Source organism: Somniosus microcephalus, unplaced genomic scaffold, assembly GCF_052327205.1.
Source record: "Somniosus microcephalus isolate GS21.2 unplaced genomic scaffold, FLI_Smic_1.0 unresolved_chr4, whole genome shotgun sequence".
NCBI lineage: Eukaryota > Metazoa > Chordata > Chondrichthyes > Squaliformes > Somniosidae > Somniosus > Somniosus microcephalus.
This window is the reverse complement of record NW_028225182.1, coordinates 40,195,052-40,219,826: the sequence shown is the minus strand read 5'-3', so window position 1 is coordinate 40,219,826 and position 24,775 is coordinate 40,195,052. Positions and strand designations below refer to the sequence as shown.

The 24,775-nt window shown below is 49.9% G+C and overlaps 1 protein-coding gene across 1 annotated transcript in view; it reads right to left on the bottom strand.

Annotated features, from left to right (window-relative positions):
- The window catches only part of LOC147090597 (zonadhesin-like), a 202,780-nt gene that overhangs the window by 36,374 nt on the left and 141,631 nt on the right, over positions 1–24,775 (bottom strand). The window contains exons 40-48 of the mRNA XM_085977363.1: positions 23,610–23,851; positions 20,376–20,540; positions 18,454–18,581; positions 14,975–15,243; positions 13,777–13,985; positions 12,811–12,952; positions 9,866–10,113; positions 7,547–7,676; positions 3,315–3,543 (exon numbers count right to left, since the gene is read on the bottom strand). Of these exons, the coding sequence (XP_085833489.1) occupies positions 3,315–3,543; positions 7,547–7,676; positions 9,866–10,113; positions 12,811–12,952; positions 13,777–13,985; positions 14,975–15,243; positions 18,454–18,581; positions 20,376–20,540; positions 23,610–23,851 (1,762 nt within the window). The remainder of the gene's footprint in view (positions 1–3,314; positions 3,544–7,546; positions 7,677–9,865; positions 10,114–12,810; positions 12,953–13,776; positions 13,986–14,974; positions 15,244–18,453; positions 18,582–20,375; positions 20,541–23,609; positions 23,852–24,775) is intronic.

Below are 24,775 nucleotides of genomic sequence, written 5' to 3'. Positions count from 1 at the left end.
ATCGGGCTCCAATAGCGGACAGAGAAATGTCACTCGACGTGTTCATTTGTAGTAACGCCGCTGACAGTAGCTGCCAGCAAAGGGTCAACTAAATCATTTACTCGACCTCAGGATGTCCCAAAGCGCTTTACAGCCAATGAAGTACATTTTTTTTTCAAGTGCAGTCACTGTTGCAATGTCGGAAACACAGCAGCCAATTTGCGCACAGCAAGCTCCCACAAACAGCAATGTGATAATTTATTGGCCCAGAAATTCGGGTCCCCACGGGTGAGTACGCGCTGGGTACTCGCACGTAAGCCCAACGAAAGTGCCGGTTTCGTGCATGCACTGCGCATGTGCGGGAAACCGGAACTTCCGTTCCCTTGAAGGAAGGGGTTCACAGGTCGAACGCGTGCGCCGGAGAGGCAGCGCGTGCGCCTGGAACTTCCGTTTTTGCTACAGGTTTCTCCGGGAGGGTAAGTCTCCAGCAACTACGCTTATAAAAAGCAGTCGCAAGGCCTGCTTTTAACAAGGTAAGTGGTGAATTAAGTAAAATTAAAACATTTTTTCCACAGGTTTATTATTTTTAAATACTTTAAAGAAAGATAAGTTTATTTTTAGCCCCGTTAGAAAATGTAATTAATATTTTCAAAAATTTAAATTATTGTTTAAAGTAGTTATTTTATGTAATTTATAGTTATTTTAAAAATGTGATGCTTTTTAAAAAATGTATTTGAAGTTTTGGGGCTGAATTGTATTCATAGATTTGACAGCTCTTCCTGTCAAATCTATGAATACAGATTCCCTGCTACCATTGGCTCTCCATGGCCCACGTGATGCCAGAGGACGCATCGAACTAACTGCGCCCCTGGGATACGCAAGCACTGCGCGCCGGCAGTTGGAGGAGGCCCAGGATCGGAATCCCACGTGGGCCCACAGCTCAACGGCCGGCACGCTAGGTAAGTGCAGGCCGGAGGCTTGCACCCGCGGGAAGCCTCCGACCCGAATTTCGGGGCCAATGACCGGATCATCTCTTTTTAGTGATGTTGGTTGAGGGATAAATATTGGCCCCAGGACACCGGGGAGAACTCCTCCCCTGCTCTTCTTCCAATAGCGGCCCTGGGATCTTTTACGTCCACCCGCGAGAGCAGACGGGGGCCTCGGTTTAACGTCTCATCCGAAAGACGGCACCTCCGACAGTGCAGCGCTCCCTCAGTACGGCACTGGGAGTGTCGGCCTGGATTACGTGCTCAAGTCTCTGGAGCAGGACTCGAACCCGCGACCTTCTGACTCAGAGGAGAGAGAGAGAGAGAGAGTGCCACCCACTGAACCATGGCCGACACCACAGCAGCCCCGTGCTCGATCACCGGTCAGTATAGTTGAGGGTCTACAATTGACCTGGGTGGCGGCACCATGTCGAAGAGGAGCAGGGGGGAGTGTCTCCCCGGTGTCCTGGCCAACATTTATCCCTCAAACAACATCATCAAAGGAAAAGACAGACAATCTGATCATCATCACAGTGCTGTTCATGGGAGCTTGCTGTGCGCAATTAAAAAAAAAATCGTTTATGGGATGTTATGGTGAAAATTATATGGCTTAAAACAGCAACATAAAGAGTTAAAGAATGTATTGTAAGAAGTGAACTTGTAAATAAGAAACATGGGCACAAGACAAAACAAACTCAGATTAAGACGGGGCAGGAATTAACTGTTTGTGTCTGCTCCCATTAAAACCATTGTGCTTGACATTATTGTTGAACAGTTATTGAATGTGGGAAACACTAAATATTTCACAATTATTCAGTGGTGCAGCCTTCTGCAAACTATTTGCTGGAAGCCCTTTGGATGTATTAATGTAATTCTACTATTCTATAATGCAAAGTAGATGAATCAAAATTGTGTGTATTGATGAGTTACAGTAATTGGTAGCTGCAAAACTGCCCATTTTGTAATTAACTATTAAAAACCGCCCAAAGTTCTAGAAGGTTCCATATCATCCCTGTGAGGACAGGGGAGTTGTTGTTGGGGGAGCGTGATTGGTTGAAGACACCTGTGTGTAATATTTTGCTATAATGTATAAAAGAAGTTTCAATACCTTGTTGCTGGGGGAACGTGATTGGATGAGGACAAGAGAATTGTTGCTGGGGGAACATAATTGGGTGAGCACATGTGTGTGTAGTGTTTTGCCTGTATAAAAGAAGTTTGATATCACTGTAACGGTGAGAAACTTATCACTAGACCGCGGGGTCTATGGTTCTTCTCCCAGAACGTTCTGTTAATAAACTGTGTACTTTTACTTTAAGACAGACTCGAGTGAATCTATTTTTCACCAACATGGGATGTGGCAAGGCCGGCATTTATTGCCCATCCCTAATTGCCCTTGAGAAGGTGGTGGTGAGCCGCCTTCTTGAACCGCTGCAGTCCCGTGTGGTGAAGGTGCTCCCACAGTGCTGTTAGGGAGGGAGTTCCAGGATTTGGACCCAGTGATGATGAAGGATCGCCCGATATACTTCCAAGTCAGGATGGCGTGCGACTTGGAGGGGAACTTGGAGGTGGCGGTGTTCCCATGCGCCTGCTGCCCTTGTCCTTCTAGGTGGAAGAGGTCGTGGGTTTGGGAGGTGCTGCCAAAGAAGCCTTGGCGAGTTGCTGCAGTGCATCTTGTAGATGGTGCACACTGCAGCCATGGTGCGCCAGTGGTGCAGGGAGTGAATGTTTAAGGTGGTGGATGGGGTGCCAATTGGCAGCCGCGTTTCCTACATTACAACAGTGACTACACTTCAGAAAGCACTTAATTGGCTGTAAAGCACTTTGGGATGGCCTGAGGTCATGAAAGGCGCTATATAAATGTAAGCTCTTTCTCTCTTAGAAACAATGAAACATAGAAGATAGGAGCAGGAGTAGGCCATTCGGCCTCTTGAGCCTGTTCTGCCATTTAATGAGATCATGGCTCATCATCCAAACTCAGTACCCTGTCCCTGGTTTCTCCCCATATCCCTTGATCCCTTTATCCTTAAGAAATATATTTAACTCCTTCTTGAATATATTTAATGAATTGGCCTCTACTGCCTTCTGTGGTAGAGAATTCCACAGGTTCACCACTCTCTGGGTGAAGAAATTCCTCCTCATCTCAGTCCTAAATGGCTTACCCCTTATCCTTAGACTGTGACCCCTGGTTCTGGACTCCCCGACCATCGGGAACATCCTTCCTGCAACTAGTCTGTCCAGTCCTGTTAGAATTTTATAAGTTTCAATGAGAGGGTTGAGTGCCTACCACATGGAGCTACTGGGCCTCTAATGGAGACATGGCCGTTGTGTTTCCCATTTGCTGTTACTCACTTGTCTCTCCTTGTGTCGGATGGCTGTGCCTGCTCCCACAGTCGGTCGTCTCCGTCGTCTCCGTCATCACCGTCGCCTCCGTCATCAATCACTTTCCAGCTGTTCCCAAACACGTTGAGGTCGGAAACCCGTGTGCCGTCCGGCAAGGTGAAATCATTCCTGTACCTCCCGTCATAGTTGCCGCACAGCCCCCGGACTTTTCTCTTGTACAGACTGGGAATGATAATATCTGGAGGAGGACAAACGTGGGAGCTTGGTGTTAAGCGGCATCTTTTTTTATTTATTTATTCGTGCACGGGATGTGGGCGTCGCTGGCACTAAGCGGCATTTATTGCCCATCCCTAATTGCCCAGGAGAAGGTGGTGGTGAGCCGCCTTCTTGAACCGCTGCAGTCCGTGTGGTGAAGGCGCTCCCACAGTGCTGTCAGGGAGGGAGTTCCAGGATTTTGACCCAGTGATGATGAAGGAACGGCCAATATATTGCCAAGTCAGGATGGTGTGTGACTTGGAGGTGGTGGGGTTCCGAGGCGCCTGCTGTCCTTGTCCTTCTAGGTGGAAGAGGTCGCGGGTTTGGGAGGTGCTGCCGAAGAAGCCTTGGCGAGTCGCTGCAGTACATCTTGTAGATGGTGCACACACTGCAGCCGTGGAGGCAATCGGCAGCTTAGACCTAACCTAAAACGTGGCCAGGGGTCTTTTGAGGTGGAGCAGGAAGCAGCAGAGAGGTTAGGGACGGAGTCTGGGGGTGGCACCGAGAGAGAGGCGAGTTTTAGAGGGGGCTTGCAACGGTGCGAGAGAGATGCGTAAAACTGAGGAGCTTGGGAATAGAATTTTAGAGGGGGCTGTGGCGGAAGAGTCGGGATGGCTGGTGCAGCGGAGGGTGGAGGGGATGTGCGATAGACCGGAGTTAGTAGAGCAGAGGGTGCGAGTCGGGGCCGGAGGAAGGAGGCTGCAGTTTGGTGGGACAGTAGGTCAAGTAATGTAGCGGTTCTGGTTGTGGACTTGGAACTTGGGTTGCCATGCCAACCCTCCGGGATTGGCCTGGAGTCTCCTGGAATTGAAGATTCATCTCCAGGACACCGCTGCGAGCAACCAGGGGGAAAAGTCACGGGAGCATTAAAAAAACAATGTCTTTGAACGATTTAGCTTGTTAGTGAGAGAACATAAGAACATAAGTATAGGAGCAGGAGTCGGCCATTCGGCTCCTCGAGCCTGCTCCGCCATTCAATAAGATCATGGCTGATCTTCGACCTCATCTCCACTTTCCCGCCCGATCCCCATATCCCTTGATTCCCTTAATTTTCAAAAATCTATCGATCCCAGTCTTGAATATACTCAACGACTGAGCGACCGAGAGAAATGATCCAAGAGTTTGTTTGTTTTTCCAATTGGCTGGGAAGGCGGAGCGTCGCGAGGATGGGCGTGTCGGGCGACCAATGGCGGGAGGGTGTGGGCGAGGCGGCTGGAGGCGGGGAGGTCACGCGATGGGACCTCCAGGAATACGTCCAAGCCGAGCTGGCGACCGCACTCGCAGCCCGTCGGGTGCGAGTTCAAAGTTCGCCACTGGCAATGACTTAGAAGAATGAGAGGGGATCTCATTGAAACTTATAAAATTCTGACAGGACTGGACAGACTAGATGCAGGAAGGATGTTCCCGATGGCAGGGGAGCCCAGAACCAGGGGTCACAGTCTAAGGATAAGGGGTAGTGCATTTAGGACAGAGATGAGGAGAAATTTCTTCACCCAGAGAGTGGTGAACCTGTGGAATTCTCTACCACAGAAGGCAGTAGAGGCCAGTTCATTAAATATATTCAAGAAAGAGTTGGATATATTTCTTAAGGCTAAAGGGATCAAGGGATATGGGGAGAAGGCAGGGACAGGGTACTGAGTTTAGATGATCAGCCATGGTCTCATTGAATGGCGGAGCAGGCTCGAGGGGCCGAATGGCCTACTCCTGCTCCTATCTTCTATGTTTCAATGAGTAACTCGTGAGCGGGTACCAGAACAGGATATCGAAGCTGCCAGATTGCGGTTACAAACCCAACTGGTTGGCTCATGTCCTTCGGGGGACAGGTACCCGCTCTGGCCTGCATTGTAACAGAGGAATGGGCAATAAATACGGCCTACACACCAAGGTATGGGCTCCGAAGAAGACGTTATTCCATTTTAAGTGTCCCCCACCCCATCTGCAGCATCATTCTTTTTTTGTCAAAATGAAGTCCGCGGACCAACAGCGGGGCCAGGCATGTCTCTGAGGCGCAATCGGTTAGCGCGTTTGGCCGACTGGTTGGGGGTTCGAGCCCACCCAGGGACGATAGCGTTGAGGGGCTGTTCCTGTGCTCCAGAACACAATGATAGTTCATCGGGACGCGCAACAACAACTTGCATTTATATAGCGCCTTTAACGTAGTAAAACGTTCACAGCAGCGATTATGAAACAAAATTTGACACCGAGCCACACAAGCAGATATTAGGGCAGATGACCCAAAGAGGTCGGTTTTAAGGAGCCTCTTAAAGGAGGAGAGAGAGGCGGAGAGGTTTAGGGAGGGAATTCCAGAGCTTGGGGCCCAGGCGGCTGAAGGCACGGCCGCCAATGGTGGAGCGATAGAAACCAGGGCTGCTCAAGGGGCCAGAATTTGAGGAGTGCAGAGATCTCGGGAGGGTTGTGGGGTTGGAGGAGATTACAGAGATAGGGAGGGGTTGAGGCCATGGAGGGACGTGAAAACAAGGACGAGTAGTTTCACCTTTTCGCGATCCAACAGTCTCGAGAAGGGAGATAACTTTATTTAAAAAACATCGGCCGAGGTAAAGAAATAATGTGATTTGAAATACCAGACCAGCGGAGCACAGAGTGAAACTTTGCTTCAGTTTTGGAGTACTTTGCCTCTTACACCAATATGGAGGTGGCTTTGAGAAGGAAACGCAATACACGGCCTTGCAGCTCCAACACTGGACGGATGTCCTTGCTTAAAGGAATAGCAGACGCAATTCTCGGGATCCAGACACCGGTTCGGCTGCATTTAATGCCAGTGTTTATAGAAGTGAAGGCCCTTGAGAGGGTGCAGAGGAGATTTACCAGAATGGTTCCGGGGATGGAGGATCTGAGCTACAAGGACAGGTTGGAGAAGCTGGATTTGTTTTCATTAGAGCAAAGGAGGTTGAGGGATGATTTGATCGAGGTGTACAAGATTATGACGGGTTTGGATAGGCTAGACGGAGAAAGGCTGTTCCCACTAGTTGATGGTACAAGGACTAGGGGACACAGATTTAAGGTTTTGGACAAGAGATACAGGGGGGGATGTGAGGACAAACTTTCTTACACAGCGAGTGGTGAGGACCTGGAACTCGCTGCCGACGGAAGAGGTGGAAGCGGAGACACTCACTCAAGCTCCTCTGTCTTGCGCCTCTCTCTCCCACCTACCTGTCCCAAGAAGGATGTGGTGGGCCTTCTTCACTTGTTTTGAGTGCTGGGCTACATCAAGAGGGCATTAAGCGTCAACCACATAGTGTGGGGACTGGCATCACATGACGGCCGGAGTGGACTGGGTTTTTCAGGACCAAGGAGGTAGCTCCTGTCATGATGATGTTCTGGTGGCAGATCACAAAAGGCCAGACTTATCACCTACTGAAGTGTCAGCCGTGACTTAGTGGGTCGCGCTCTCTCGGCTCTGAGTCAGAAGGTCGTGGGTTCGAGTCCCACTCCAGCGGCACGAGCGTAAAGATCTAGGCCGACACTCCCAGTGCAGTGCTGAGGGAGTGCTGCACCGTCGGAGGTGCCGTCTTTCGGATGAGACGTCAAACCGAGGCCCCGTCTGCTCTCTCGGATGGACGTATAAAATCCCTAGTTTGAAGAAGAGCAAGGGTGTCCTGGGGCCAATATTTATCCCTCAATCAACCTAACGAAACCAGATGATCTGATCATTATCACCTTGCTGTCTGTGGGAACTTGCTGTGCGCAAATTGGCTGCCGCATTTCCCATATTACAACAGTGACTACACTTCAAAAAGTACTTCATTGGCTGTAAAGCACTGAGGTGGTGAAAGGCGCTATATAAATGCAGGTCTCTTTTTTTTCTTGAATTCAGTTCCCTACCTGGCCGTGGGAGGATTTGAACCCACGACCTCAGGAGGCACGTACCATTGGTACGACTGGTACCACTGCCCACCACACTGCCCACAGACCCCTTACGTTACACACAGGGCAAATTAAACCAGATATTTGCAAATCTCTCTTACCTGCATTTTCGTACCCATCGAAGTTGACCGAGAGGCCGAATTCTGTCTCCAGGTACAGGGTGGTGGCTTTCTGGTAAACGTGGAAACCTTCCCGTGACTTGTATGGCGGCGTTATCATTTCCTTATCCAGCTGTGTCAAGAAGGTAGATAACTTTATTTAAAACATCGGCCGGTATAAAGAAATAAATTGATTTGAAATACCAGGTGAGCGGAGCAATGAGTGAAACTTTGTGTAAAGTCCCTCCGTGACACCCTGGTCCACTCCTCAATCACCCCCCCAAAACCCTCTCCCCTCCCCACGGCACCTTCCCGTGCAAGCGCAGGAGATGTAACACCTGCCCTTTTACCTCCCCCCTTTCCATCGTCCGGGGCCTCAAACACCCCCTCCAGGTGAAACAGTGATTTACTTGTACTTCTTGCAATTTAGTATACTGTATTCGCTGCTCACGATGCGGTCTCCTCTACATTGGGGAGACCAAACGCAGATTGGGCGGCCGCTTTGCGGAACACCTCTGTTCAGTCCGTAAGCGTGACCCCGAGCTTCCGGTCGCCTGTCACTTTAATTCACCGCTTCACTCCCACTCTGATCTCTCTGTCCTCGGGCTCTTACACTGTTCCAACGCAGCTCAACGTAAGCTTGAGGAACAGCACCTCATCTTTCGATTAGGCACTTTACAGCCTTCTGGACTCAACATTGAGTTCAACAATTTCAGACCATAACCACTGGCCCTATTTTTTCCAGACGGCAATTGTTGCTAATGATTCTGCCATTCTCATTTACACCTCCTCTGGACCTATCTTTTGTTTCTTTACTTGTCCCATTACCATCTCCTTTTGCTTTGTACTATCATCCCTTTTGTCATTTAATCTCTCCTGCCTTCCACCCTATCGCAGACCGTCCCTTTTGTTCTTTCCTCCCCTCCCCCCGCCCTTTCCCTGCCCCTGCACTTGCTTAAAAGCCTGTCACATCTCCAACTTTTTCCAGTTCTGACGAAAGGTCACCGACCTCGAAACGTCAACTCTGTTTCTGGCCAACATTTATCCCTCAATCAACATCACTAAAACGGATGATCTGGCCGTTATCCCGTCGCGGTGTGTGGGATCTTGCTGCGCGCGGATTGGCTGCCTGCGTTTCCCCACATTACAACGCCGACCGCACTTCCAAAAAAAGAGCTTCATTGGCGGTAAAGCGCTTTGAGACGTCCGGTGGTCGTGAAAGGCGCTATAGAAATGTAAGCCTTTCTTTCTTTCTCTCTCCACAGATGCTGCCTGACCTGCTGAGTGTCTCCAGCATTCTCTGTTCTTGCTGAGAGGGAGCTGTGCCCCGGCTGAACAGCCCAAGAGTATCAGAGGAATCAGAAACTAAATAAGACAATGGGACCTACCTGCTCGATAGGTCAGCTATTCAAAGTTTCCAGTCCTTTAGCATTAGACTCCTAGCCTCAACGGGTGGAATTACTGTCGTATAACTGTATATACATACTGGTAAGTAATGACAGAACATTGGAAATTATAGGCCCAGGAACGCCCAACAAGCTTGTCCCTGTTTGATTGATCTCAAACCCCACTTATCCATTCTCTCCGTACCGCCCACCCCCACGTCTTCTGTCCCCATGAACAAATCTTGTTGGTTCTTCAGCCCATTTACACTGTTCCCTTTGATGTCTTTCGCTGGCAGCTTATTTTGCAACTCTTATTAACGCTCCCAGACCCCCTCCACCTCTCCTCCTTTAAGTCCCTCACTCTTTATGTCGACCCCTCTTTGCAGGGGAGAAATGCTTCTTGACAAGCAGGGGCAAGATAGGAACATAGGAGGAGGCCATTCAGCCCCTCGAGCCTGTCCCACCATTCAATTAGAACGTGGCCGATCTGTATCTTAACTCCATCTACCTGCCTAGGTTCGGTAACCCTTAATACCTTGCCTAACAAAAATCTAGCAATCTCAGTTTTGAAATTTTCAATTGACCCCCCCCCCCGACCTCAACAGCATTTTGGGGGGAGAGTTCCAGATTCCACTACCCCTTGTGTGAAAAAGTGCTTCCTGACGTCACCCCTGAATGGCCTGGTTCTAATTTTAAGGTTATGCCCCCTTGTTCTGGACTCCCCTCACCAGAGGAAATAGTTTCTCTCTATCCATCCTATCAACTCCTTTAATCATCTTAAACAACTCAATTAGATCGCCCCTTAAACTTTTATACTCGAGGGAATAGAACCATCCTGAGAACACATCTATTATTATCAGTCAGCGGCAACGACCCCAGAGCAATGCCACGGGAGATGTGCTAGTGCAATGTAACGGTACGTCACAGTAGCCCTTACCAGGAAGACTTTGTCCATGTGAAATTCTATCACGTGTCCATATACGTCGATGTAGACCGCAGACAAGTAGGAGATGCTTGAGTGGCTATATCGCACTTCATTCTTGCCTGCGATGCTGAACGGCTCCAGGGTCTCAGACTTATTGAAGGTGGTGGTCAGTATGTAAATGCCTTTGCCTTGGAAGTGGTGAACCAACCCGTCAAAGGTCAGATAGTGAGGGTCGCCCGAGATCAGGCACTTCTCGAAAGCTGGTAAGAGGCAAACAGAATAGAATTGTTTTATAACTATCATCTTCTTCGAGAAGCTGGGGTTGTTCTCCTTGGAGCAGAGAAGGTTAAGGGGAGATTTAATATCAAAATCATGAAGGGTTTTGCTGGAGTAAATAAGGAGAAACTGATTCCGCCGGCAGGAGGGTCGGTAACCAGAGGGCACAGATTTAAGATAATTGGCAAAAGAACCAGAGGGCGAGATGGGGAGAAATTATTTTTATGCAGCGAGTTGTTGTGATCCGGAACGCGCTGCCTGAAAGGGCGGTGGAAGCAGATTCAATAGTAACTTTCAAAAGGGAATTGGATAAATACTTGAATAGGAGAAATTGGCAGGGCTGTGGGGAAAGAGTAGGGGAGAATGGGACTAATTGGAGAGCTCTTTCAAAGAGCCGGCACAGGCATGATGGGCCGAATGGCCTCCTCCTGGGCCGCGTGATTCTATGCTCTTGCTCTGGTGGGCGTGGAGGTGAGGAAGAGGGGGAGTTAATATTCTAGAGTGTTTATATTCGATAAACACTGGCCACTGAATGAAAACGCATCATTTTACAAGGTCTCTTCTGTAAATGTGTTGGCGTAGAGTGGTCCAGTCGGGTGTCAGTGGTGTGGTACATGAATAGTGATGTAAGAAAACTACTAGGCACTTGGTCTAAGCATTAAACAAAGCTTTAATCAACTGTTTTTCAACATGGAGATCTAGTTGTGTCCTTCCTGTTAAAGAATGTCCTGAGCAAGCTGGGCCCATGCCCGAGTATTTATACTCTCCCTGGACAGCGCCACCAGCAGGCCGCCCAGTATCATTTCATAAGTCATTTCCACATGAATGACAAGATTCATGTCAAATAGCACCTGCCGACTTTGTCTTACAGGAAACTTTCGATTTACCGGCACCTAAATAACCGGAAATCTCGGTTAACCGGCAAAATTCAGGAGTAGGTTCAGGTAACTTTTATTACTTGCCTTCCTCCATTTGTTGCTGTGCAAGGGTGTGGCTGCAGCTGTTGCTAAGCTACAGAGACGCTTGCAACTTGTGGCCATTGTTCTGAAGCTGTTAAGCAACAGGGTTTGTTGCTTTATACGGAGCTCTCAGCTCCGTATCTTATACTATAGCTTTCGGTTATCCGGAATTTTTGATGAACCGGCACCACATCGGTCCCATCCGTGCCGGATAAAAAAAAGTTTTCTGTAGTTTTCAACACCAGCTTCATAGTGTGGATGAGCGCGCTGCGTGTATTGTACACAGGATCGGCAGTGTAGTGGTTGTGATACTGGACTAGCAAAGCAAAGGTAACGAGGGGGTGGGGGGGAGGAGGTTGTTGAATTTCCACTCGGGATTCTCCCGCTCCTCTCCCTTAAAGAGCACAGAAACTCAAGAGGCTTGAGCCCATAATCCAGGCCGACGCTCCCAGGGAGTCAAGGGTTATGGGGAGCGGGCAGGGAAAGTGGAGTTGAGGCCAAGATCAGATCAGCCAATGATCTTATTGAATGGTGGAGCAGGCTCGGGGGGCCGAATTACCTACTCCTGCTCCTACATCTTATGTTCTTATGTCCAGTGCAGTTACTGAGGGAGAGCCGCACTGTCGGAGGTGCCATCTTTCGGATGAGACGTTAAACCCGAGGCCCCCGTCTGCTCTCTCAGGTGGGCGTTAAAAGATCCCACGGCCGCTATTTCGACAAACAGCGGACAAACCTCCGTGGAAATTCACCCCTATTTACATCGAGGCCACAGCACAGTCACAGGCCATTCGGCCCAACTGGTCCGTGCCAGGGTGTTTATGCTCCACACGAGCCTCCCTCACACCCCTCTTCATCTCACCCCCATCAACATATCCTACATTGACTGTGAAGCACTTTGGGACGTCCGGAGGCGCTGTAGCGATGCAAGTCTTTCTTTTATACCCTTCTATTCCTTTCTCCCTCACACGCTTATCCAGCCTCCCGTTCAATGCATCTCTGTGATTCGCCTCAACCACTCCCTGTGGTAGCGAGTTCCCCATTCTCACCACTCACACTTTGGGGGCCATTTTCCCAGCCCCGAGGAGGCCGGGTTCGGAGGCGGGGACAGTTGGCAAAATGGCAAAAAAACTGAGGGCGGGTTCGGAAGCCGCCTCCTTTGGGAAAATCACGCCCCAGGTGTAAAGATGGTATGTTGGGGTCAGCAGAGCGTGCAGCCTGCTTTCTTACTTGCATCTTTATTTCTGGAAGCGCTGTTTAGGAGAGCCGAGCATTTGATCTCAATTCAGGCGCGTGCAGTGCAGTCCTGCCGTCGAGGCCAGACCGTCCCCCCGCTCCAGCGAGGAGCAGAATGGGAACATAAAAGGGTTGGGGACGGGGGGCGGGGGGGTGGTGGTGGGGATTTCTGTAATGATCAATAACATGTCATTCTATAGTGGACACTAGGTGGAGCCGTAGAGCTGTGTAGAGCTGTATATAGCTGTATGTATAAGACTACACTACCCAGCTGTATGTATATTAAGACTACATTACCCATGAGGCACTGGGCTACCCACAAGGCAACAGTCAAGATGGCAGCCTGTACACAGGAGCACACATGCTGCATCTCTACAGATACTGTACCTAGAGAATGTGTACTGAATAAATGACTAGCTAGAAGCTAGCTGTGTTCATAATAAGAATGTCTAGTTATTAATGAACATAAGAGTTCCGAGGAGTACTTACAGACGGGCCTGCATTTGTATTTTCCGTCTTTCGTCAACGCGCAGACCGAGTTGTCGCCGCACTTGTGCTTCTTGCAGTGCAGGTTCCCTTTCCTGCAGGTACATTTCGTGTCGCAGTGCTTGTTCAGCCAGCTGTCTCCGGACTGGAAGAAGAGAAAGCGGCAGAGTGGGCGGTCAGGCCACGTCGTGAACTTGAACAGCAGGCGCGCTGGCCTCCGCTACACAGGACGGCTTTTACCTCCGTCGCTAGCGTCGAGAGTAAGTCATTGGCTCCGAGCGCAACCTTTTGGGCCGTTTTTGGGAGGGCGGGTGAGGCCGTGGGGGTGTCACGGCCGAGTTAGTAGGTCGTGGGTTCGAGTCCCACTCCAGAGCACATAGTCCAGGCTGACACTCCCGGTGCCAGTGCTGAGGGAGTGCTGCACTGTCGGAGGTGCCGTCTCTCGGATGAGCCGTTAAACCGAGGCCCCGTCTGCTCTCTCTCAGGTGGATGTAACAGATCCCATGGCCACTATTGGAAGAACAGCAGGGGGGGAGTTATCCCCGGTGTCTTGGGGCCAATATTTATCCCTCAACCAACATCACTAAAAAACAGATCATCTGGTCATTATCACATTGCGCTTTGTGGGATCTTGTTGTGCATAGATTGGCTGCCACATTTCCCACATTACAATAGCGACTACACTTCAAAAAAAAGTACTTTGTTGGCTGTAAAGCGCTTTGGGACATCCTGAGGTCAGGAAAGGCGCTATAGAAATGCAAGTTATTATTTTAAGTGATTCGCTAATATATAAAGGCCGATAAGTCCAAGGCTTGTCCGAAAGAAGCGGGCGACCAGAACGCGGTTAGAAATTTAATGCGCGTTCGGTTCCATCCACGGGGCCACGCCTCCCCGTTTCCTGGCAACCCCCCCTCCCTCCCCACCCCCACCAGCTGCGGAGGCCGCCGCGCCGCCACACGCGAGCCTCACCTCGTGGTAATCACCGGTGTAGTCGACGCAGCCGCAGTTCTCCAGCTTGACGCAGCGGTCGTCGCTCAGCACGAAGTCGCGGTCGCACTCGCAGCCCTCCACGCAGGGCCGGTCGCTCTCGCAGGTCGAGGGCGCGTAGATGTCGGTGCAGGTAGCCGGGCAGGCGGAGGCGCACTCCGTGTAATGGCTGTTCTTCTGGCAGGGCAGAGCTGGGGGAACGAAGGCAGATGTCACTGAAACGCGGCTGGGCTGGGCGCTGCCTTTATAATGACGCACTGCATCGCTGCACCGGTAATCCAGTAGGCCTGAACTCATAACCCGGAGAAATTAGTTCAAATCCCACCGGGGCAGCTGGGGAATTTAAATTCAGTTAATTAATTAAATCCAGACTAAAAAGCTATCGGATTTACGTAAAAACCGATCCGGTTCACTAATGTCCTTTAGAGAAGGAAATCTACCGTTCTTACCCGGTCTGGCCGATATGCGACTCCAGACCCACAGCAATGTGGTTGACTCTTAACTGCCCTCTGAAATGGCCCAGCGATCCACTCAGTTGTACCAAACCGCTGCAAAGAAGCATCACCACATGGACTGCAGCGGTTCAAGAAGGCGGCTCACCACCACCTTCTCAAGGGCAATTAGGGATGGGCAATAAATGCTGGCCTTGCCAGTGCCGCCCAGATCCCAGGAAGGAATAAAAAATAAAAATTACAGCCAGGCCATTCCGGAGGGAAATCAGGAAGCACTTTTTCACACAAAGGGCAGTGGAAATCTGGAACTCTCTCCCCCTAAAGCCTGTGGATGCGGGGGGTCAATTGGAGCTTTCAAATCTGAGCTTGATAGATTTTTTGGGGGTATCAAGGGATAGGGAGCAAAGGCACATAAATGGAGCTAAGATACAGATCAGCCATGATCTAATTGAATGAATGGCGGAGCAGGCCCGAGGGGCTGAATGGCCTCCTCATGTTCCGATGACCACTGCCAGTGAGCCCAGCTGTACAGGGCTTGGTGCCAGCAGATCCAGAATTGCGATGCCTTCCCGGGTTAAATAGCCCGCTGAGGCGTGCACGCGACGAGTGGCCTCCTGGGTGAGTTTGGTAGGGGATGGCACCATGGGCCCCCTGGCAAAAGCCAGCGGCTCCCGGGGGAAAAGGGGTTCGGAGGGATGACAAACCAACATTCAGGCTGTGCCACTTACGACAGAAGGTGTCGTTCCGCCACTTGATGTCGATGTTCTCGCTCCTGCAGGCCTCGACGTAGAGCTGGAGGTTGTCGCAGAGCGCGGAGGCCATGCCAGTGAACATGCAGAGGTCGTACACGCAGTTCTCAATGAACGGGGCTGGCCTAACCACACCGTGGCATTTCTGGTACTTTGCCGACAGCAGCTCCTTGCACCGGGCCCTCGACACCGCCTCCTCCGCAGGCGTGCACATCGGATCCAGATCCTCCCTGTCATCGGACTGGCAGCTGAGTGACAAAAACACAGCCTTATCAACTAGCCGCCGCCATAAGAACATAACATAAGAAATAGGAGCAGGAGTCGGCCATTCGGCCCCTTGAGCCTGCTCCGCCATTCAATGAGATCATGGCTGATCTTCAGCCTCAACTCCACTTTCCCACCCGATCCCCATCTCCCTCGATTCCCTTAATATCCAAAAATCTATCGATCTCAGTCTTGAATATACTCAACGACTGAGCCTCCACAGCCCTCTGGGGTAGAGAATTCCAAAGATTCACCACCCTCTGAGTGAAGAAATTTCTCCTCATCTCAGTCCTAAATGGCCGGCCCCTTATTCTGAGGCTGTGATCTCTGGTTCTAGACTCCTCTACCACAGAAGGCAGTAGAGGCCAATTCATTAAATATATTCAAGAAGGAGTTGGATATATTTCTTAAGGCTAAAGGGATCAAGGGGTATGGGGAGAAGGCAGGGACAGGGTACTGAATTTGGATTATCAGCCATGATCGCATTGAATGGCGGAGCAGGCTCGAAGGGCCGAATGGCCTACTCCTGCTCCTATCTTCCATGTTTCTATGTTTCCCAGCCAGGGGAAACATCCTCCCTGCATCTACCCTGTCAATCCCTGTAAGAATTTTGTATGTTTCAATGAGATCACCTCTCAACCTTCTAAACTCTAGAGAATATAAGTCTAGTCTACTCAATCTCTCCTCCCAGCAGATTGGAAAACTGCTAATGTAACACCCTTATTTAAAAAGGGTAGTAGGCAGAAGGCTGGAAACTATAGACCTGTTAGCCTAACATCTGTGGTTGGTAAAATGTTAGAGTCCATTATTAAGGAGACAGTAACGGGACATTTGGATAAACATAATTTAATAGGACAAACTCAGCATGGCTTCATGAAGGGGAAGTCATGTTTGACAAATTTGCTTGAGTTTTTTGAGGAAGTAACATGCAGGGTGGATAAAGGGGAACCAGTGGACGTAGTGTATTTAGACTTCCAAAAGGCATTTGACAAGGTGCCACACAAAAGATTATTGCTCAAGATAAAAAATCACGGGATTGGGGGTAATATTCTGGCGTGGGTGGAGGATTGGCTCTCGAACAGAAAGCAGAGAGTTGGGATAAATGGTTCGTTCTCAGATTGGCAACCAGTAACTAGTGGTGTTCCGCAGGGGTCAGTGCTGGGTCCCCAACTCTTTACAATCTATATTAACGATTTGGAGGAGGGGACCGAGTGTAACATATCAAAGTTTGCAGATGATACAAAGATGGGACGGAAAGTAGTGAGTGAGGAGGACATAAAAAACCTGCAAAGGGACATAGACAGGCTAAGTAAGTGGGCAGAGATTTGGCAGATGGAATACAATACTGGAAAGTGTGAGGTTATGCACTTTGGCAGGAAAAATCATAGAGCAAGTTATTATCTTAATGGCAAGAAACTGGAAAGTACTGTAGTACAAAGGGATCTGGGGGTCCTGGTGCACGAAACTCAAAAAGTTAGTATGCAGGTGCAGCAAGCGATTAAGAAGGCCAATGGAATGTTGGCTTTTATTGCTAGGGGGATAGAATATAAAAACAGGGAGGTATTGCTGCAGTTGTACAAGGTATTGGTGAGACCGCACCTGGAATACTGCATACAGTTTTGGTGTCCATACTTAAGAAAAGACATACTTGCTCTCGAGTCAGTACAAAGAAGGTTCACTCGGTTAATCCCGGGGATGAGGGGGTGGTCATATGAGGAGAGGTTGAGTAGATTGGGACTCTACTCATTGGAGTTCAGAAGAATGAGAGGCGATCTTATTGAAACATATAAGATTGTGAAGGGGCTTGATCGGGTGGATGTGGTGAGGATGTTCCCAATGATGGGTGAAATTAGAACTAGGGGGCATAATCTTAAAATAAGGGGCTGCTCATTCAAAACTGAGATGAGGAGAAACTTCTTCACTCAGAGGGTGGTAGGTTTGTGGAATTTGCTGCCCCAGAAAGCTGTGGAAGCTACATCATTAAATAAATTTAAAAGAGAAATAGATAGTTTCCTAGAAGTAAAGGGAATTAAGGGTTATGGGGAGCGGGCAGGAAATTGGACATGAGTCTAGGTTCGGAATGGTCATGGCCCTGTGGGTAGTGGAGTGGGCCCAGGGGCCATGTAGCCTTGTTCTGCTCCTACTGTGTTCTAATTCTGTGTTAGATTTCAGGAGATGGTTTTATTCCTGTTCCTGGCTGGGGTGGAGATCGCCTTTACAGAAGGTAAGTACTGTAGAAAATATATGGACAGAGTGATCTCCTGGAAGAATTTCGATCGCCTAGATGGGTCGGAGAGGAATTTCCCAGATTTTTTTCTCCCAAATTGGCCATTGGGTCTTTATCTGGTTTTTCGCCTCTCCCGGGAGATCACATGGGTTCGGGTAGATGCAGAGTGATAGAAGATTTGAGGTTAGGATCAGATCAGCCATGATCTTATTGAATGGTGGAGCAGGCTCGAGGGGCCGATTGGCCTACTCCTGCTCCTATTTCTTATGTTCTTATGTTCTTATAGGACAATCCCCCTATCCCAGGAACCAGTCTGGTGAACCTTCGTTGCACTCCCTCTATGGCAAGTATATCCTTCCTTAGGTAAGGAGACCAAAACTGTACACAATACTCCAGGTGTTGTCTCATCAAGGCCCTGTATAATTGCAGCTGTGTGGCAAGCCCCCCTCGCCACACTGAGCTCAGGATCTTCGAGGGGATCAGGGTCTCAATGGGTCGCACACTCTCTCGCCTCTGAGTCAGAAGGTCGTGGGTTCGTGCCCTACTCCAGAGGCTCGAGTGCATAATCTAGGCTGACGCTCCCAGTGCCAGTACTGAGGGAGTGCTGCACTGTCGGAGGTGCTGCCTTTCGGATGAGACGTTAAACCGAGGCCCCGTCTGGTCTCTCGGGTGGACGTAAACGATCCCATGGCCACTATTTCGAAGAAGAGCAGGGGGGAGCTCTCCCCGGTGTCCTGCGGCCAATATTTATCCCTCAACCAACATCACTAAAACAGATGATCTGGTTATTATCACATTGCTGTTTGTGGGAGCTTGCTGTGCGCAAATTGGCTGCCGCGTTTCCCACGTTACAACAGTGACTCCACTTCAAAAAAAGTACTTCATTGGCTGTGAAGCGCTTTGGGAGGTCCGGAGGTGGTGAAAGGCGCTATAGAAATGCAAGTTCTTTTGTTCTCGTTTCTCTTACCGCGGATCGTTGTCTCCTTCGACCTGCCAGCTGTTTCCAAACTGGGTGACATTTTTGGCCAGGAGGCCGTTGGGCATCCGGAGCTCGTCACTGCCGTCGTTATTGAAGTTACCGCACATACCGCACACCTGGAACAGAGACAGAGGTTTACTGGATTGACTCTGAACCGCCCCCTGACACAAGAACATAAGAACATAGGAGCAGGAGTAGGCCGTACGGCCCCCTCGAGCCCGCTCCGCCATTCAATGAGATCATGGCTGATCATCGACCTTGTCGTGAATCTTGCCATTCATGTAGAAATGACTCATGAGATAACACTGGGCGGCCAGCTGGTGGCGCCGTCCAAGGAAAGTATAAATACTCGGGCGTGGGCCCAGCTTGCTCAGGACGTTTTTGTAACCAGGAACTAGTGATGTAACTAGAATCTCATGGTTGTGAAACAGTTGATTAAAGCCTTGTTTTATACTCAATCAAGTGCTTAGTAGTTTTCTTACGTTAGACCTCAACTCCACTATCCCGCCCGATCCCCATATCCCTTGATTCCCCTAGAGTCCAAAAATCTATCGATCTCAGCCTTGAATATACTCAAAGACTCAGCATCCACAGCCCTCTGGGGTAGAGAATTCCAAAGATCCACAAACCTCTGAGTGAAGAAATTCCTCCTCATCTCAGTCTTAAATGGCTGACCCCTTATCCTGAGACTGTGACCCCTCGTTCTAGACTCCCCAGCCAGGGGGAAACAACCTCTCAGCATCTTCCCTGTCAAGCCTAGCAAGCCACGCTGTCGTATCGAAGCCGCTACAGCAGCTCAAGAAGGCGGCTCACCACCACCTTCTCAAGGGCAACTAGGGATGGGCAATAAATGCCGGCCTTGCCAGCGAAGCCCAATCCCGAGAATGAATACGTTTTCTAAAAAGACCACCGCATAACAACACTCTGGAAACTCAACACCCTCCGGGACAAAGCAGCCCGTTTGATCGGCACCCCATCCACCACCTTAAACATTCACTCCCTCCACCACCGGCGCACCGTGGCTGCAGTGTGTACCATCTACAAGATGCACTGCAGCAGCTCGCCAAGGCTTCTTCGGTGGCACCTCCCAAACCCGCGACCTCTTCCACCTAGAAGGACAAGGGCAGCAGACGCCTGGGAACACCACCACCTCCAAGTTCCCCTCCAAGTCACACACCATCCTGACTTGGGAATATATCGGCCGTTCCTTCATCGTCGCTGGGTCAAAATCCTGGAACTCCCTCCCTAACAGCACTGTGGGAGTACCTTCACCACACGGACTGCAGCGGTTCAAGAAGGCGGTTCACCACCACCTTCTCAAGGGCCAACTAGGGATGGGCAATAAATGCCGGCCTTGCCAGCAACGCCCGCATCCTGTGAATTTATTATGGAAAAAGAATTACGTAGAATTTACAGCACAGAACCGGGCCATTCGGCCCAACTGATCGAAGCCGGTGTTTATGCTCCACACGAGCCTCCTCCCACCCCTCTTCATCTCACCCCATCAACATAACCTTCCATTCCTTTCTCCTTCATGTCTCTATCTAGCTTCCCCTTAAATGCATCTCTGCTATTCGCTTCAACCACTCCCTGTGGTAGCGAGTTCCACATTCTCACCGCTCTCTGGGTAAAGAGGTTCCTCCTGAATTCCCCATTGGATATATTAGTGACTATCTTATATTGATGGCCTCTAGTTTTGGACTCCCCGCACAAGTGGAGACATCTTCTCTATGTCTAATAGCTGTCAATCAACAAGCCTTGCCTGTCTAAAGCTTGACTAAATTGCTGAAGGCATCGCTACCTTGTTGGGGAAAGTGCCTTGAAATCAAGGATACCTGACTCGCGGTGACCGCACTCCCGGGTTCGCTAGCGCCGCGTCACGTTATAGTTACGGTAACACTCCTTCTCACCTTTCCATAGTATGTATTCGGCAGCTTAATCTCAAGGTGGTGGTTGCCGTCGAACCTGACCAGCAGCCCGAACCTGGTCTCCAGGACGTTATAGATGCCACTGGTGTAGATGTCGACCCCCATTACGTCGTCCTCGAACGGCGTCCCGATCTTCTTATCGTTCAGCTGTAAGGCAAGAGAGAGACGAGGACCTCCCCGTGATCACCGGACATTTATAACCGTGGCGCCTGTGCGCCGCTTTCGAGAGAGCCGCGGAAGCCTGTTGGAGCTTGCCAACGCAGTGTAAGAAACAGTTATTAGATTCATGAATGAAGTTTGACTCTTAGAAGAGAAATTAAAACTGCAGTTAGGAATAAATGGGGGAAGTATCAGCAAGGTCAAATAACAAACACTGAAAGGCCTGAAAGTGATAAGGGGAATGTTATAAATCTCATCATCATAAAGAAACTACTCATGAAATAACACTGGACGGCCAGCTGGTGGCGCCATCCAAGGAGTATCTCGGGCGTGGGCCCAGCTTGCTCAGGGATATTTTGTAAGACAGGAACTAGTGAAGTACAACTAGACCTCCATATTCTGAAACAAGTTGATTGAAGCCTTGCTTTACGCTCAAAGCAAGGGCGTAGTGAGTTTGATTACATCAGGGATCGTAAAATGCAAGACAACACAAGGTGGTGGTACCACAGCTAGACAAAATGAAGCCGAAAAGTCATAAAATGTTCTTAAAGAAGCATAACAAAACATTCCTCAGAAAGATAAGAGAAAGGCCTCGTCAGCCAGGCAGAAAGGGGCAGTGAGAAATGTCTTTCCGCACCACACTTGGATTATACAGGAAACTTTAGATTTACCGGCACCTAAATAACCGGAAATCTCGGTTAACCGGCAAAATTCAGGAGTAGGTTCAGGTAACTTTTATTACTGTTTTTACTCCATTTGTTGCTGTGCAAGGGTGTGGCTGCAGCTGTTGCTAAGCTACAGAGACACTTGGAACTTGTGCCCATTGTTCTGAAGCTGTTGCTAAGCAACAGGGTTTGTTGCTTTATACGGATCTCTCAGCTCCGTATCTTTTACTATAGCTTTCGGTTATCCGGAATTTTTGATGAACCGGCACCACGTCGGTCCCGTCCGTGCCGGATAAAAGAAAGGTTCCTGTAGATGATTGACACTAGATAGATCACAGCCCACTGAAATAACTATAAGAATAGAGGGCTGAGAGAGGGAATCAGACAGCGAGGGGCCAAGGCTTCTTCGAGGTGGAAATCAATGCTGGCTCAGGCCTAACACCTTGACTAAGTTTAGCCTCTGAGGTGGAGCAATGCTGGCTTATGCCTAACACCTCCAACAGCCAGGGGGACGAATCAACAGACTGATGCGCTGACTGCAGAGACTTGCTGACCCAAGACCTCCATGCTGCCTCATCAGACATCCAACCAACCGTCCGTCCCGTTGTGGCGTTCCGCTTCGGGAGTCGTAGATCGCTTTCTACTGTCACGGGTTGTATGTCTATTATAGTCAGCTTAAACCATATGTAATATCTGATTATGCTTTAAAACTGTAGCTCTTTAATAAAAGCCTTACAGCTTCAAAAGCCTTGTTGGGAAATCTGTGTGTGAGCCTGTGATCTTAATCTTACAGCAGCAGTGGACCCTTCGGCTCATCGCGCCTGTAGCCGGCTCGCTGCTGGAGGCCCACCTCCTGAGGCCCGCACTCTCTCTCTCTCTCTCTCTCTCTCTCTCTACCCCTCCTGTCTATTTATTTCCTTGTACAGCAGCTGGAGATAGCGAGAAGGTGGCAGCCCACAAGGCCCCGTGGGAGGGCGGGTCTCCCACTGCCGAGGAGCAATGGCGGGTCGGCCATTTTATATTTCCCCCGAGGACAGCGAATCCCGGGAATTTTGCCACCGGTTACATTTAGAACATAAAAGCACCTTGGGCCTGCCTGTGTCTGGTGCTGAGGTGCGTGGCTGTGGGCAATTCGACTGTGGGAGGCATCGCGGCCAAGCCCAATTCTGACCACGTTTACAGAAAATAGGACGGGGGTGGGTGTTTACCGCGATGGTGATCAGGATCCTTCCTCAGCTCAAGGTCGATGAGGCCAAGTCCCGAACTCCCCCATTCCCCCCACCACCAGAACAATGGTTGAGATCAGTTAGCAGCAAGGTGCCAGCCGTGACTCAGTGGGTCGCCCTCTCGCATCTAAGTCCGAAGGTCATGGGTTTGAGTCCTTCTCTAGAGACTTGAGCACATAATCCAGGCTGACACTCCCAGTGCCAGTACTGAGGGAGTGCTCCATCGTCGGAGGTGCCGTCTTTCAGATGAGACGTTAAACCAAGTCTTCCCCCTCAGGTGGGGGTAAAAAAAATCTCATGGCACTATTTCGAAGGAGAGCAGGGGAGTTTTTAACCAACATCACTAAAAAACAGTTTGTCTGGTCGCGATCTCATTGTTATTTGTGGGAGCTCGCTGTGCACCAATTGGCTGGCAAGTTTCCTACATTACAGCAGTGACTACACTTCAAAATAGTACTTCATTGGCTGTGAAGTGCTTTGGGACACCCTGAGATAAAAATATAAATACAGAGTGAATAGTGACACCGCCATATCAGCCAATGAGTTGTAGGCAGGGTGGGACCTGCGGTTTTAATTTACTCATGCAGCAAACAGAGTCTATTTACCTATGAAATACAGCAAACAGAGTCTACTTACTGATAAAATACAGCAAACATAGTCTATTTACTGATAAAATACAGCAAACAGCGTCTACTTACTGATAAAATACAGCAAACAGAGTCTACTTACTGATAAAATACAGCAAACAGAGTCTATTTACGTTTCAAATACAGCAGAGTCTACTTACTGATAAAATACAGCAGAGTCTATTTACTGATAAAATACAGCAAACAGAGTCTACTTACTCATGAACTGCAGCAAAGTCTCCTGGTAATAGCTGGATTATTTCTCCAGCAAATTGCAGTGAGTACAGGATAGCTACGTAATATAAATTATGTGCGTGAAATCAATCCCAGTCAGTTACAGAGGAGCAGTCTCCAGGCGTGATTGACGGGAGAAATGACCCAACCATCTCCGTTCCAGCTGGGACTCGCGGCGTCGTGCCCGGCAGCCGTAAAGACGTAAATTCCGTTTTTGCAAAGATCCGCGAGATCGATCGCAGCTCTGCTCGGAACCGTGACTACCCAAGCAGTCCCCGAAAGCAATGCCCCTCTACTGTGACCTACCAGCAGCCTCCTGTTCTTCTGCATTGTGAAGCGCTGCCCCTGGATGTCGATGTTGATCAGGCTGAGGTAGGAGGCGTAAGGCAGCCCGCGCTCCTCGTTCTTGGCGCTGATGGTGAACGGGGCGACCATGGTGGCGTTGCAGATGGTGACCAGCGTGTAGGTGCAGGTGCCCAGGAAGGTGTGCATGGCGTTGTCGAACGTGTAATAGTGCGGGTCCCCGGCAACGTGACACGAGGCAGAGCCTGCGGGAAGACGCGCACAGGCGGTCAAGAACAGTAAACTTGGATCTGTACAGCGCCGTTAGCACAGAAAAACACCCCAAAGCTCCTTCACAAAAGCACATTCAAAAGGAAAAGGAGGCGGTGGTAATTATAACTTTCAGCGGTAGTGTGAATCGGGCGATAACGGGTCTGCCGGCCGTTATACATCTCTCCCAACGTTCCTTTCCATTGGAGTCAGCCCGGAAAATATTAACACATTCCCGGGGAGCTCCTGTAAATACTGTCACATTCCCAGGGACCCCCTGTAAATACTGACACACTCCCGGGACCCCCTGTAAATACTGACACACTCCCGGGACCCCCTGTAAATACTGACACACTCCCCAGGGACCCCCTGTAAATACTGACACACTCCCGGGACCCTCTGTAAATACTGACACACTCCCAGGGACCCTCTGTAAATACTGACACACTCCCAGGGACCCCCTGTAAATACTGACACACTCCCGGGGACCCCCTGTAAATACTGACACACTTCTTGGGACCCCCTGTATATACTGACACACTCCCGGGGACCCCCTGTAAATACTGACACACTCCCGGGGACCCCCTGTAAATACTGACACACTCCCCAGGGACCCCCTGTAAATACTGACACACTCCCAGGGACCCCCTGTAAATACTGACACACTCCCAGGGAGCCCCTGTAAATACTGACACACTCCCAGGGACCCCCTGTAAATACTGACACACTCCCGGGGACCCCCTGTAAATACTGACACACTCCCGGGGACCCCCTGTAAATACTGACACACTCCCAGGGACCCCCTGTAAATACTGACACACTCCCGGGGACCCCCTGTAAATACTGACACACTCCCGGGGACCCCCTGTAAATACTGACACACTCCCGGGGATCCCCTGTAAATAGCGACACACTCCCGG